Source organism: Ceratotherium simum, chromosome 5 (genome assembly GCF_057802395.1).
Source record: "Ceratotherium simum simum isolate JZ-2026a chromosome 5, ASM5780239v1, whole genome shotgun sequence".
Taxonomy (NCBI): domain Eukaryota; kingdom Metazoa; phylum Chordata; class Mammalia; order Perissodactyla; family Rhinocerotidae; genus Ceratotherium; species Ceratotherium simum.
The window spans coordinates 40,902,838-40,917,506 of NC_141904.1; the positions used below are offsets into that span (position 1 = coordinate 40,902,838).

General features: G+C 46.5%; 1 protein-coding gene across 1 annotated transcript in view; it reads left to right on the forward strand.

Annotated features, from left to right (window-relative positions):
- The window catches only part of ITGA9 (integrin subunit alpha 9), a 331,030-nt gene that overhangs the window by 255,501 nt on the left and 60,860 nt on the right, over window positions 1–14,669 (forward strand). Inside the window, exons 20-22 of the mRNA XM_004419499.3 lie at window positions 2,030–2,109; window positions 9,877–9,966; window positions 12,398–12,506. Of these exons, the coding sequence (XP_004419556.2) occupies window positions 2,030–2,109; window positions 9,877–9,966; window positions 12,398–12,506 (279 nt within the window). The remainder of the gene's footprint in view (window positions 1–2,029; window positions 2,110–9,876; window positions 9,967–12,397; window positions 12,507–14,669) is intronic.

The following is a 14,669-nucleotide window of genomic DNA, read 5'->3' on the forward strand; positions in this document are numbered from 1 at the left end:
GTAACATCTGTGGCACATCCACACACAAATTTAATGGATATCTATTGAGTAACAGAAAATAGACTAATTAAATAACTTTAACAGTTGCCATTTCATTTTAAAATCCAGCCTACATCCCAAATCACACCTAAGGTGTGTCTTGCTAGTTTTAGTCTAAAGATATTTAAAAAGAAAATTTATATCACTGTGACAGATGGATCCAGGATCCATAGAGATCCCAAGAGAAGGTCATCATAAAAATGAATACAATGAAAACAAAACAATCTTGAATTCTAGGCATTAAATTTTGTCAAAATTCTTTCACTCTCACAATAGTCATAGAGCCAACAGAAGTGTGAATGTTGGATTGTTGGGGTTTTTTCCAGCCTGGTAATGCTGCTACCTTCCTCCCACATAGAGATGTTAAGACCTATAGCAAGACTAAACCTGAAGGGGTGTGTGTGTTGGGGGAGGGGGTGGATTCCCTGGAGAAAGCCCAAGAAGTGACCCAGCAGGGATGGGCCTCCCTCTATCTACAGCCCAGCTTGCCTTCTCCTGTCCCTCAGACCTGTGGGTCATCAGGCTCCAGACCACCTGCTGAGCCTCATGACTATACTACTGGCATACTTTGGTTGGCCGTATGTTTCTGTCTGTCACAGCCAGCCTGCCCAGTTTCTGACCTTCTGTTCTCCCAGGCCTCCATCTCTGATTTTGGCTTCTCACCCAAATCCTTTGCTTCTCACCTCATCTTGATCTTTAGTGTGTTAAATTTAGATCTCCTGCCAGTTCTGACTTTTTGCTGGGACAAAACCGTTGAATTTCCCCTCCTCTGTGTCCCCCAGCTCTGCTTCCTGTCCTATCTCCATGCCCCACCCTCACTGTAAGCTGACAAGTCCCACTTTCTAGGCAGAAACTTCTATCTTGAAGGAGATGTCCGATGTCCACTATAGATGATGGTCCAATGTAATGGTCCAATGTTCGTTACTTTTAGGTAGCATTCAGTTCAGTAGCATGCAGTGTTGCAAAGTTAGACTATGGCCTAGATTTAGTCATAAAGGAACCTAAATACTTAGATATTAAATAGGTCTAGACTCTCAGAGCTTGATGGACTGTAAGCATCATTTTGTCCACCTTCTTTCTATTGAAATGCAGAGAAATTCAACGTCTTGGCCAAGATCACATAGGCAGTTTGTGGTAGAGCCTGGTTCTCTAACCCCTACCCAAGGGTTCCTGCACGTTCCCACACATGCCTGATATGTATATGGTGAAAACCATTTGCTTAGGGCAGTGTTCCCCAAATCACAGGATGCTCACCTGTACTGGCAGTTCTTGAGATGATTTTAGGGGGCTCATGAGATTATTTTAGATGATACATAGACTCAGCACTAAACAACGCTGACTCTAACTAACAGTGAGAAAGTTATTACCTTTTCAACACTCTTTCAATCCTAATCACATGCAGGAGAAAGTCTCCGATGGTGCTAGCATATCTTTAACACCTCCCTATCACTTGTTAATCTCCCTTTCACCAAAATGGAGTAGACCTGAGGCTCAGAGCCTTCAGCAGGCAACAGAATTCAACACTGCTTTGTTTTCATTGTATTTATTTTTATGACCACCTTCTTTTTATGGCAAGTGATCCTGGATTCCCGTCTGTGACAGTGATATAAATTTTCCTTTTAAACAAAAGAGTGAGGCAATAAAAATTCAAAGTAAATATCACACACGATATGATATGCGGATGTGCCAAAAATTCCAAAGATGGTGTGTAAGTGAAATTTAGAAAGTCCTGGTTTAAGAGACAAATATATCTCTTCCTAAAGAGAACCTCAGTTGCTGAAAAGGACAGCATGCCTCTCGCCAGAGTGTAGTCTGGCTGGGGTTTATTGTTAAAGCTGTGTCTCTGGCCTGATAATCAGAAAGATATGCACGAAAAATAAAGCTTGTCATGCAAATGAGCTTCCAAAGGTCATAAACTGCAGAAGGTTGTAGCAAACACAGTTTGTTTGGAATGACTGCTGATGCTGAATGTCACTTTCTATTTCCCTAGTATGAATTCAGTGTGATCTTTGATACAAGCCACCTGTCTGGGGAAGAGGAAGTTCTTAGCTTCATCATCACTGCTCAGAGGTAAGGGGGATTTAAAATTTTTTCTTCAAAGGTAAAAGATTGATGGGACCAGGATAGGACATGCCCTGGTCAAGCTTTGGTGCTGCCCATGATGCTGAGGAGAAAGAAACAGTTCAGTGCTAAAGCCCCAAACCCCTGGGTGGAATCGGATCTCTCAGGGCTGGTGCTTGTCTGGTTGTGCCTGTGCAGCTACCGGGTCAGACTGAGCTGCGAGGGACTGAGGATTATCCGGTCGGAGGTAATGATTTTACAGCTGAGGAGAGATGGGCCCAGACAGGTGAGGATTCCAGTCCAAGCTCACGTGGTTGGTTAGTTCACAAACGTCCTCTGTGGGTTGTCAGAGAGAGCTGTTTCTCATGGACATGCCACTGCATCTTTTGATGCAGGGAGAGGGCACCTGCAGCATGAGGGCCCGCCGGGCCTGCTAGCAAAGGCCCCCAAGAGATGCTCCTCAAGAGAGGGCTTGTCTTGGAAGCTGAGTAGACCAAGTAGAGTCAGGGAGGGGGACAGTGCAGTGGCGACTTCTTCCCTCGGGAGTGTGCTCCTGCCCCTCTCTCTCCAGCATAGCCGTGAGTGCCTGAGAGGGCCTTGGTGGTTATGAGCTGCCCCCACAAGCCGGAATCCATGCACGCCTTGAAGCGCCATCTGTATGGCACTTGGGTGACACCTGGGATGGAAGAAGAAGTATTTAGGTGGGTGAATAGGGACATACAAGCTTTGATTGGGGTGTAGGTTGGATATCTAAGACAACCTTTTTATTTGAATTTTTATTTGGAAATGATTTTGAATTTAACAGAAATGTGGCAAAGAATAGTGCAAGGAACTCCCATATACCCTTGACCCAGAGTTACCCAGTGTTGACACTTTGTCTCATTTATTTTATCATTCTCTTTCTATGGATAGTTTTTTTCTTAAGTTGCAGAAATCATGCCTGTTTACCTGTAATTACCTCAGTGTGCATTTCCTAAGAATGAGGCCATTCTCTTAAATAGCTGCAGTATAGTTATCAAAGTCAAGAAATTTAACACTGATACAATGCTATTATCTAATCTTAGGTTATCTAATATTAGATACCTACTAATCTAGTCCATGTTCCAATTGTGCCAAGTGTCCCAATAATGAATTTTTAGGCACTTTTCACTGGTCCAGACTCCAATCAAGAATCATGCATTACATTCAGTTATCATGTCTTTTTTTTTTTTTTTTTAAAGATTTTATTTATTTATTTTTGCCCCCAAAGCCCCAGTAGATAGTTGTATATGTCATAGCTGCACATCCTTCTAGTTGCTGTATGTGGGACGTGGCCTCAGCATGGCCGGAGAAGAAGTTGTGCGTCGGTGCGTGCCCGGGATCCGAACCCGGGCCGCCAGCAGCGGAGCGCTCGCACTTAACCGCTAAGCCACGGGGCCGGCCCAAGTTATCATGTCTTATCTATAGTTGCCTTAATCTCCAAGCCAAACTTTCATGCCAAGAGTCCTAAGTCCATCCCAGAGGTGGTCTGGAGATCTGAACCAAATACTTTGAAGGCCAAGGTCAGGCAAGATCCACAGGAAAAGGTGAGAAAACAAAATTAGGAACTGCATGGCTAATAGAGGCCAGGAAAATGGAAGGCAGACACTGGGTGAGCAGGCAGTGAAACCAGGGCTGAAAGGCAACCAGAGAAAGGTATGCCATGGAGTCACAAGGTTAGCACATGGTCCAGAGCCTGAAGACACGCAGGATCTGGGGTGCAGAGTGAGGCAAACAGCCTAAGCTTTATGAAACTAAAGCCCCCCTCCCCCCGACATGGTCCCCTTTGAAATGAGGGTGCTCAACCCAAGGCTTCCTACAAAGAGGGTAATGCCCTCGGAAACTGAGGAGGAGCTCCTCATCCCACAATCTGAATTACAAAGATCATTTCCCAGACTCCTCAGATGAGCCCTATTGGGGCCAGCTCAGGGGTGATATGCTGTGCAGGCTAACAGGGGCACTGGCTCGGCTGTGTGTCTGACCCCTAGATAGAGCAAGCAGTCGTGCTTTGGACCACCCTGCTCAATTCCATGCACATTCGTCAAGTGGCTGCCACGTGGAAAACAATGAGCCGAAGCTGAGGGGGAGCAGGGATGAGAAAGAAACCTCCATCTCAAGAAGGTTTCAGTGTAGAAATGGAGGCAGACACACAGTTTCCCACAGCAGAGGAGAGCAGAACCAGCACAGGGCAGGCAGGTTTCGCTCCTTCATTCCACAAACATTTGTCTGAACACTTACTACAAGCCAGGCACTGTGTGAGACCCTGGGAGATACAGCAGTGACTACAGTTGGCAAAATCCCTACTCTCGGGGAGCTAGTGTGCTGGTGGCAGGGGGACAGATAATGAAGAAATGAATATTTAATATCAGAGGGACATGGGAGTGTAATGATTCATCCAGCAAGCATGGCATATTCCCTGGCAATCATAAAGCAACCATTTTTGTCCCCTACTCTCTTGAAGCCCACTTGGTGGGGTTAGTTCTTTCCCTGTCCTTGGAGGAAATCCAGGACAGTCCTGTGCATTCTCAGGTTACTCTTGGGTAATGCAAAGTCCTACAATCCCTTCAAGTCTCAAAGCAAATTCACAAATCCATAATTACAGTTTCCTGTCCCAGGAAATAATCAAAACTTGATTTAAAGTTAAGGCTTCCTCCCTTGGCCAAGGCAAGGCTGCATGAGGGAAGCCTGCCTCTCGGGACGGTCTTGCTTTCCTCCAAGGGTGTGTCTACTGGCCCTCCCTCCTTTTCCTGAGAGCAATTTCTGAGCCCTCCACGCTCATAGCAGGGGTTGGGAGAGGTATAAGTGAACTGGGAAAGGTCTTACTTAACAGGCCCTGTGGCGAGTTCTCCCTGGCTGTGCAGGTGTTCAGAGCTGACTCTTTTTCCCTTTGGAGAACCGCCCCTACTGCTGGGGACTCTCCCCTGCACTTTCCTCATCACCTCCTCCAACCTCAGCCTCTAGGCAGCCAGAGACACCTTCAACTTCTGCTGCTGAGAGGGTGCCCTCCAAGACAGGACCAAAGGCGACCCTGCACTGGCTCTCGCATATAGATCCCAGTCAGCAGTCTTTGCCCTGACAGTCTCTGGAAATTCAGGGGACTCTTATGTGGTGACCTCTCGTTCACTCTGCCAAGAGAGGGAAGCCAGCAGCCCCTTCCCCTTATGTTTCCTGAGTGGGCATCAGACTGTTCTGATCAAGGTCCCCTGAAGCTTGACCTAAAAGGCAGACACCCTCCCCCCACCACAAACAATTTTCTCCAAAAACCGTCTTCAGAAGTCCTCCTTTCTTGACTGTTATATCCTTGACATTGTATCTTGGATTTTTGCCACCAGACGTAGTAAATCCTGGTCGAGTGCTTTCCTCTGAATTTTGGCATCTATTGTGCCTCAGCCAAAACTTACATCTTAACATCCTGTCATCCTCACCTGCTAAGTGATTCTTGAATTTTCACAAAAACACCAATTACCCAAAGGTTTGACTAAGATTCTTTGCAAGTCCTGAATCTTTCAATAGCATCCGCAGTCCGCTCTCGCCTCCCACTGATCGCTTTGCCCTAAGAGCTCTGGTCTCCATCTTTAGTCACTGGGCGTCTGGGAAGCTAAGGTCAGGCCCCAACACGTATAACCCACAGTGGACAGCAGCAGGGCTCGTGGGCTGCAGACGTAAGGAAGCTTTATTCTCATCTCCCATTACCCTTTAATTTTGTTTTCATTTGAGGCCTTCCTCAGTCTCAAGGTTATTTAAAAACTCACAGAATTAAGGTTAATTTTCCCTTTGGGAATGACTATGAAGCTGGAAGCATACGTTTTCAGAGCCCCTCAATCCACAACCACTATAGCATATATTTGCTTTTAATGTTGCTTTCTATATTTTTTAGCATTATCTCTAATATTTTGGAGAATGTTCTCTCTCCTAAAAATAAGAGCACAGCATATGGCAGTGGTCGTTTGACCTTTTTTACTGGGTTATCAAACCCACTGCAGGTGTTTTGCTCAGCACTCGTTGGACTTAATGAACATTCACGCTAAGTATATCCTATATATTGCTATGGGATGTGCAAAGTAGATGTAAATAACAACAGAGAGTGTTAAAATACAGCCCAGCAATCCTTAGAACCTGCACAACCTTCCAGTATGGCCTGGCTCCCACTGTCAGGGTGGTACTGCCGCAGGGTAAGAACATTTCAACACAGATTAAAATCGGCTGGACTTGCAAGCTTTAAAATCATGCAAGACTTGGGTATTTTTAATTCATACTATTTTCAAAATCACATAATTCATGTTCACATAAAACATGACTGTGATTTAATAGAAACATATGCAAAGCATAGAGAAGGTGGACTTCATTCCCATTGCTAGAATCCAGAAGGGCTTCACTGTGTAAGTGGCATTTAAACAGAGGAGTCTGTTTTCAGGCTGAAGAAACGGGCACGTCGGTGAGAGTGTGCACGGGACAACCTGCTCTGTTACACCCACGTGGATGGTGGGCATTGGGGTGACCTGGGGATTCATGAGCCATCTCTGAGAAAGTGTGGGGAGCATACAAGGGCCGTGGAAGATGGGGCTGAAAGAAGAGATTGGGCTGGGCCAGGGAGGGCCCGCGTAGCCTCAGCAAGTCTCAACTACATTCCAAAGGCAGTGGGGAACCACTGAAAGTTTTTGAAGAGGGCAGTGACTCAGTGCAACAGCTTGCCCACAGAGCACAAGATTCTTGAATTTAAAAAAGGAGGCGGATGCCCATTCACACCTGAAAATTCTCCTTCTCTTGCTGTTTCTTGGATCCACAGGAAACTCACCATTGTTGGTCAGATTCATCAATGTGCTCTCTTTGTCCCTTAGTCTCTAGGGCAGCTGATATTCCTGGGAAGGAACATTTGGGCAGGAAATGTGATATGGAAGAGACTTCCCTTGTCAAAAAGAGGAAACTCCACCTGCCTCCCAGCCCCACTCAGGGCTAATCAGAAGTGTCAAAGAAGGGGAAGCCAGCAACATGGTGGGGAAAACTTCATTAGAATCACGTGTCAATAGACCAGTGGCGCTCTGGTCTTAGGTACCCGTTGAAATCACCTGGGGAGCTCTAAAAACTACCAATACCTGGTCCATCCTCAGAGATTCTGATCTAATTGGTCTGGATTGAGGTCTGGACATTGTGATTTTGTAAAAGGCTCGTGGAGTGATTCTAATGAGCAGCCAAGGCTGAGAACCACTATCTGTAGTCCCTCACTCTGTACTGGGCACGTTTTCACTCAGCAGACATCTATGAAACACCTCGTATTTACCAGATGCAGTGCTGGGCACATAAGAAAATGTTAATAACTTACTAAATTCAAGAACATCCCTTTATATATGATAATATTGCTACATAGCATCAGGGAATGCCTAGTATTGGCAGCTTAAATAATTAAATATCAGAATCTTCTAATTTGAATCACAAATGTTAACGAAGCTATATTATCTGTTAAACACGCAATAGAATATTTCAGGCACTCATTTCTTTCCAGACATTGGTGAAAATCTGGTCTTACCACCCCAGAGGGCACCTACAGCACTTGACTCCCAGCTATGACAGAAAGATTCTTAAAGCTCCTTATCTGAAAAGCCACAGTTAAAAATATCAATCATTCCTTTCTTCTCGTCACCACCCTTTGAAGATCTCTTCCCTACTTGTGGATTTAGGAGGACGTAAAGTTGAGATTAAACAGTTTGTCAAGAGCTCTCCTCTCAGCAGCCTGGCTTTGCAGACCACGGCAGGCATCCCAAGTCACGAGCATGCAGAATGACTGGAAGCCTTTTGATGTTTGGTCGCTTTATCTCAACTTTTCAACTTAGCTCAGTCTGGAGCAGTCACCCGATGGCAGATGAGACTGTTGGGCCTGAGCTGCCAACGGCCACAGGTGGCTGGACAAATGGCAGGACAAGGGCTGGCGCTTCCATCAGGAACCGATTACTCAGACCTGGCAGGATGCTGGGTGGGGGAAGGGCACAGGCCCAGGTGTTGCCCTCCCATCCATAGGGCCATCGCCTCTGGTGTGCCCGTGGCGGTGATTCCATGGCTTTTATTCCTCCCTGGGAAAGGAAGAGCAAGGAAGTTAGGCCAGGTGGGCACCTGCTCCTGCCGCTTCTACAGACTGGCTGTCCTCAGAGTGATGGATATTACCCCATGTGCGGAAGACAGATGAGGAGTCAGGGGTCAGAGTCACAGAGCACCATTGTTTCAGAACAATAGGAAAGAGAAGGAGAGGATATGTGAGCACTAAGTATTGTCGCATTCAGCGCTTGCTAGGTGGGGGAGGAAGACAGTGGGGGCAGAGAGAGGACACGGAGCAGGCAGGAGCTCTGCGCACGTTCAGGGAATGGTGTGGTGGGGAGTGGTTCAGAAGAGCTGTGTGGAAACCTTAGCAGGTCTGGTCGACTCCTATGTTCCACCCCTGGAGGGTGAACTTGGCTTTCGACTGGGATCCCACATTCACTCTGTGTGGTAGAACCAACTATAAGTGTCAGGTTCACCAACATGTACCCAACAGCCATGCCTTTTCCCAAGTTAATAATCACAATTCATATTTGAAATAACATAGTAAAGGGAAACTAGATCTTCTCTTTCCTCCTCCCCCCTTCTTTTTCTCCTTTTTCTCCCCTCACCCCCCAACATCTGGTATCAGGAGAAGGAATCATGCTGGAAAAGCCCTGGTTTTGGAGTCAGACTGACCTGCTTTGTGATGAGTCCTTGGAGCAAATTATCTATCTGAGCTGCCCCTTACCTGTCAGAGGTGGGTCGTCCCCCTCCTCTGGGCGGGCTCTGAGGACTCAATGAGATCAGGCTGAGTAATGTGCCTGGCACATGGTAGCCACTCAGCAGCATCAGCTCCCTTGCATTCCCCTTTCCAGAATGACCTCACAGGAATCCCCATTCGGTGCTCTCTCACCCCAAGGGGGATGCCTGTATGTGGTCATAGTGTAGCCAGAAGTCTATAGCAGGAGCTCCCATGATATTTCTCATGACGGGGTTAGCCAGGGCCTCTCCCCTGGGTTTGGCTGTCCGTGGATGATGGGTGGTGCCTCCAGGTGGGAAATAGCTGCTAAAGGCCAGCAAACCCCTTCCTGGCTGCAGTGCCCTAACCTTGCTGGTCCATTATTCACAGAACAAGCACTTATAGAAACAACATGTGCTGTCAGCACCTACCCATAACCCCTCAGCACTCACCTTTCCCATGGACCCCCTGGACAGCTTCCAGCTCCTGCCACACTGCCTGAGGCTTTCTCTGACCAGAGTCCACTCACTGTATGCATAGGGCAGGAGCCCGGAATTAATGCCCCCCCACCAACAGCAGCAGGTCTCAGGAGTCAGTGGATAAAGGCCCAGCTCCTGTGCCCTCAGTTGGGAAGACTAAAGTGCATGCTCTGCACTGCCTCCCAGAATTCCCCAGCAAGACCAAGCCCAGTTGCCCATAGCGCTAACCTCCTGGATCACATGCCTTTATTGTCTTCCTTCCCTTCCCTCTCTCCCTTCTCCAGTCCCTACTGGTGTTTCCTGAAGTCGCCTCCCCAGTACACTACTTGCACTCACATTTTTGTGAGGGGAACACAACTGAGACAATAGAGTGCCCACTTTGACTCTGTACAGGGATCAGAACCAGAACTGAGGATAAATAAGGTGCAGCGTCAGCCCTTGGAGAATGTAGAGGCTGAGCACTAATATTGAGCAAAGACGCCTGCCAGATAGCTAGTGCTGACCAACGTCCATTCCTCTCTTCCCGCACAGTGGCAACGTGGAGCGCTCTGATTCCCTGCATGACAACACCCTCACGCTGATGGTGCCGCTGATGCACGAAGTGGACACGTCCATCACTGGGTGAGTAGCCCAGGACTGGGTTGCCAAAACACAGGGCTGCCCTGTAGTGGAACACTTTTCTTGTCTTTGCATGTGTAGCCAGGAGTCAGTGGCCCTGCTGCTTCCCCTTATTCCCAGCTTTGAATGCAGGATGAAGCTTTAGCTACAGTGACTCACCCCCTTCTCCCTCCTTGTTTTCTCCTCTTTCCAGCTACCCACCCACCTGCTAAGTAAGACAAGAAGTTTGATGAGAAGTTTAAGCCCCATAATTTCTTTGAACATTCTGTATACCTTTATATGCATATATTCCTGGCATCTACCCCTCTAGAGTGCCATATGGTAGCAGGCAGCATGATTCCTGGGATTAAAATCTCAGCCAAAGGCTACTGGGCCAGAGGTTACAGCCAGATGTGTCCCAGTGCCCTGGCCGGCTGGCAGGAAGGCTGGCCTCTCTGATTAGCCTCACAGTCAGTGCTGGCTTTGCTGTTTCTGTTAATCCTCTGCAGAGCCAGCTGCGGCTCTGCCTAATGTCTGTTGTGGTCTGCAGTGGGCAGGGACAATCACGACGGGCACACCATCTGCCCAGGTGAAGTCCACAGCCACTCGGTGCTGCTGGCGTTGTTGGAAAGCAGGGCTGTGGGCTGCAGGGACCCCAAACAACCCAGGTCAGTTTTCAGCCAAAGCCCAGGCCTGGAAAAATGAGAACTCAGTTCCTGTTTCCGGCTTCAGAAAACAGAGCACATACCTCTTTGACAGTGGAAAAAGGATTTGCACAATTAGTTTGGATCAAATGAGGACCCATTGAACCCTTGCCCCAAATGCAAGTTGAACTTTCTGGAGGTTCAAAGTTTCTCATTTTTCAGTTTTCAAGTGAAAACTTCTGGGTCGCGGCCTTGGCTAGAAGTAGAAATGTTAATACATTGCAGAAGGAGCCGTCCCTGCAATAGCTCACGCTCTGCTGGGTGCCAGGGAATGAGTCTCGGGCGTTGCTGCACTCTTGGCATTTTTCATCACGTTCTTGAGACGTGAGGCATTGGTGGAATATAGTTACAAATTAGCATAGATTTGCCTCTGTTTGTGGCTCCATTTTTCATATAGTTTATTTACTTGTCTCATCAGAGGTACAGTGAGAATATGCCCTGAACCAAGCCCTGTACTTGGAAACGAAAGAGAAAACACTTGCTTACTTGATCCTGTTGTCAGGCCCTCGGAGGCCTCATTGTGAGGTGTTAACAGCCCCTGATGAAGCCATCGGTTAAACAAACGAGTCACCTCTGATCTTTCCAGGAACATAAAGCAGGGCGAGTTTAAACGAACAGTTCTTGCCATTTGATGCATGTCTAAATGTATCTCACTACATTTCTAAAGTAATACACTTAATTTGAAAATAGATGAATTGCTGTGTCCATTCAGACTTGGTACCAAAAAACTTACATTATTGTGTTTAGGCAAGTGAACAGCTTCTGGAATCTCATCTAGAATCCATTGTTTGTCTGGGAAATTAAGTAAGTCTGGGCTTTGTCTCATCTTGGGATTTGTTCATATGGGCAATGTTGAAAACATCATTAGAAACTGAGCTCAAATTCTTTTTTTCTTTTTTGTGACGAAGATTGGCCCTGAGCTAACATCTTTTGCCAATCTTACTCTTTTTGCTTGAGGAAGATTGTCCATGAGCTAACATCTGTCCTCATCTTTCTCTATTTTGTATGTGAGATGCCACCACAGCATGGCTTGATGAGCAGTGTGTGGGTCCACGCCCGGGGTTCCAAACCCACCACCCAGGCTGCCAAAGCAGAGTGTACAAACTTAACCACTACACCACTGGGCCAGCCCCTGAGCTCGAATACTTAATCACATATTACATAGCCACTGTTTGAAATCTGAAGAAAAATGCTATCATCAAACAGCTTCAACTTTTAATCCCTAACTTCTAGTAATTTTGGTAGTCAGACAAATTTAAAAATTTTTAATGCATTTGTCACAGAGTGGGGTTTAGGATGCCAAATATATAATTCATTTATATTTATTTCTTAAAAGCTTGCCATAATTCTCCTCAGTCCACAAGATGTTTTTCAAATGACAAAACAGAACATGAGTAATTATAATCCAGTTTTAAAAAACTAAAATCAAAGCTACCATAGTTTTCTTCCTCATTTTAGAAATGTAATCCCAGGACATGTGGGTATAAGTAGCTTATTGATTTGACCTAAGATGAGAAGACATTACTGGAAATGTCTATTTAGAAAGTATAGGTCTGGCCATGTCCATTTACAGGAGAAAGAAGTTACAATTTCAGAAAGGAAGCATTTGGTGGAAGATGCTGGAGGCAACCAGGTTCTGGATTAAATAGACACAATGTGTGGGTTCTCAGGACAGCAGTGACCGTGGGTGCTTGACCGTGGGTTGCTGGACCATGGGTTAGGATAACGGATTTCATACTTGCCTCTTTCAGAATCATGTCTCCAACCTCCTTTGTGTATGGCGAGTCTGTGGATGCATCCAATTTCATTCAGCTGGATGACCTGGAGTGTCATTTCCAGCCCCTCAACGTCACCCTTCAGGTACTTACCCCTGGAGACTGTGTCTATTATGGGGGCCAATGGAAAGGCCCACAGGAGGTGTATTCTATTGAAAGGCAGCTAAAGGGCCAGGTTCCTTCCAGAAGAAACTCTTCCCAGCCTGGTTGGCTAGAGTGTAGTATATGTGTGTGTATGTCTTTTCTGTAACCACACACAGAATTAATCCCCTCCCTGTCTGGCACTCTACTGTGTAGACCCATCTGCTTTTCAACACTTGGAAGGAGAGCCGCTGATGAACACTACCTTTCCCCAAGAAGGCCCCTGGATGCTGAGGCCCAGGCCAACATCCCAGCCCAGATGGACCCCAAACACCCTTTTCAATTCTCCATCCTTCTTCACATTATGGACAGGGCAGCCTTGGGGATTTGCCGTGTCCCCTTCCTCCTGGGGTTCTCCACACTGACTAAGTCAGGAGCCCACTCCTCCCAGAGAGGGACAGCCTTTCAGAAGTGCAGTTTCACCAGAGCAAAGCAGTGTGTGCACAGGTAAACTCCCCATGGGAGGAAACATGCTGCTCTCTCACAGAGCAATGGCAGGCTCTCCCCAGTCCAGAGGCATCGTTTCCAGCAGGTTCACTCACTGTGGACTGTGGACATTGTGAAGGATACTTTTCCTTCTCTAAACCAGAGGTGGGCAAACTTTTTCTGAAAAAGGCCAAAGGGTAAGTATTTTAGGCTTTGCAGGCCGGACAGTCTCTGTAGCTACTATTCAACTGTGCTACTGTAGTGCAAAAGCAGCCCGAGGCAATGCGTAAGCAAAACTGTAGTTATGGGCACTGAAATTTGAATTTCATGTCATTTTTACATGTCATGAAATGTTACTCTTCTTTTGATTTTTTTCCACCATTTAAAAATGTAAAACCATTCTTAAGTTTGCAGACTGGACAAAAACAGGTGGCAGGAAAGATTTGGCCTGCAGGCCATAGTTTGCTGACCCCTGCTCCAAAGTACAGATTTTCAGGCCAGCACTGTTGAACATGAGGATCTTTGAATATAAAGCTAGAGGGACCTCAGTATCATCCAGTCCATTCTCCTCAACTGACAAACACAGGGAAATGTAGGCCCGCGTAGGAGAGGACGTGCTGCGGGGCCCAGAGCTGGGAAAGGCGGGGCGGGGGCCAGCACGGGTCAGGCATTGACTAGACAGCCTTGTGTGGCTCAGCACCCTGCCAGAACCTGTGAATGAAGTAAAGAAGAAGAATATGGGCCTGCCTCACCCGCGGTGCACCATAATCTATATCCCACATCTCTCCAGTTCTAGCTCCCGGAGCTATCCCCTGCCTCCACTCCATCCTTCCCCATGGAGAAGATGGTTTCCTGGTCTGGCATGTACTGCTATGGCCAAATAATTATTATTTTCTTTCCCTGTGGCCACTCCTATGTGGACCGAGGGGATGACAAATAATGGCAGGGTGAGGGTCCAGAGAACGAGACAGTAAAACATTTGTGGGCTCTCACAAACAATGGTCTTCCTCTCTCCAAGTGTTCTCCCAAGCAAGAGACCTCTGAATCCATGATGGATAACACATGTCCCCAGCTTGGAGAGGATGCACCTCCCGACCATCTAAGCCCCAGCTGTCACCCCTTTGCTTGATTTACAAGGGAAGAGGGAAAGATGTGGTTAGACTTGCTCTTGAGACCTTAGAGTGATTGCTGTGAATAAAACCTCTGTGTTTCTGAATTGCTTCTCGGAATTAGTTTCTTTTTCTCCATTGCTTTTTGTAAATGGATAGAAAACAGATAAAGACCAGATGGAGTTATTTCATTGTACTTAAATCACCTTCATTTTAATTACTTACCTACTCTTATACTTTTTGAGATGTCTTACAATAAAAGATACAGTCAAAAAATTATTTAGAAGGGTTCAAATGACACAGACCATGTAATGAAGTGGGTATAGGTGTTGAAAGGAGAAGGCAAGAAGGAATAGCAGTTACACAAAAATGTTCTTTTCACCTTCAGAAAAAAAGAAATCTGAGGGCATGTGGTTAAGTCATGTTTCTCTGAAGGCATTTTTACAGGGAGCTTAAAGTTTGGTATTCTGACAAAGAGCTTTCTTCACATCTGACCTGACATAGGATACAGGCTAGAGAATCACCTTGGGAATGAGTGATTGCATGCCCCTTAGATAAACCTCTTGATTATC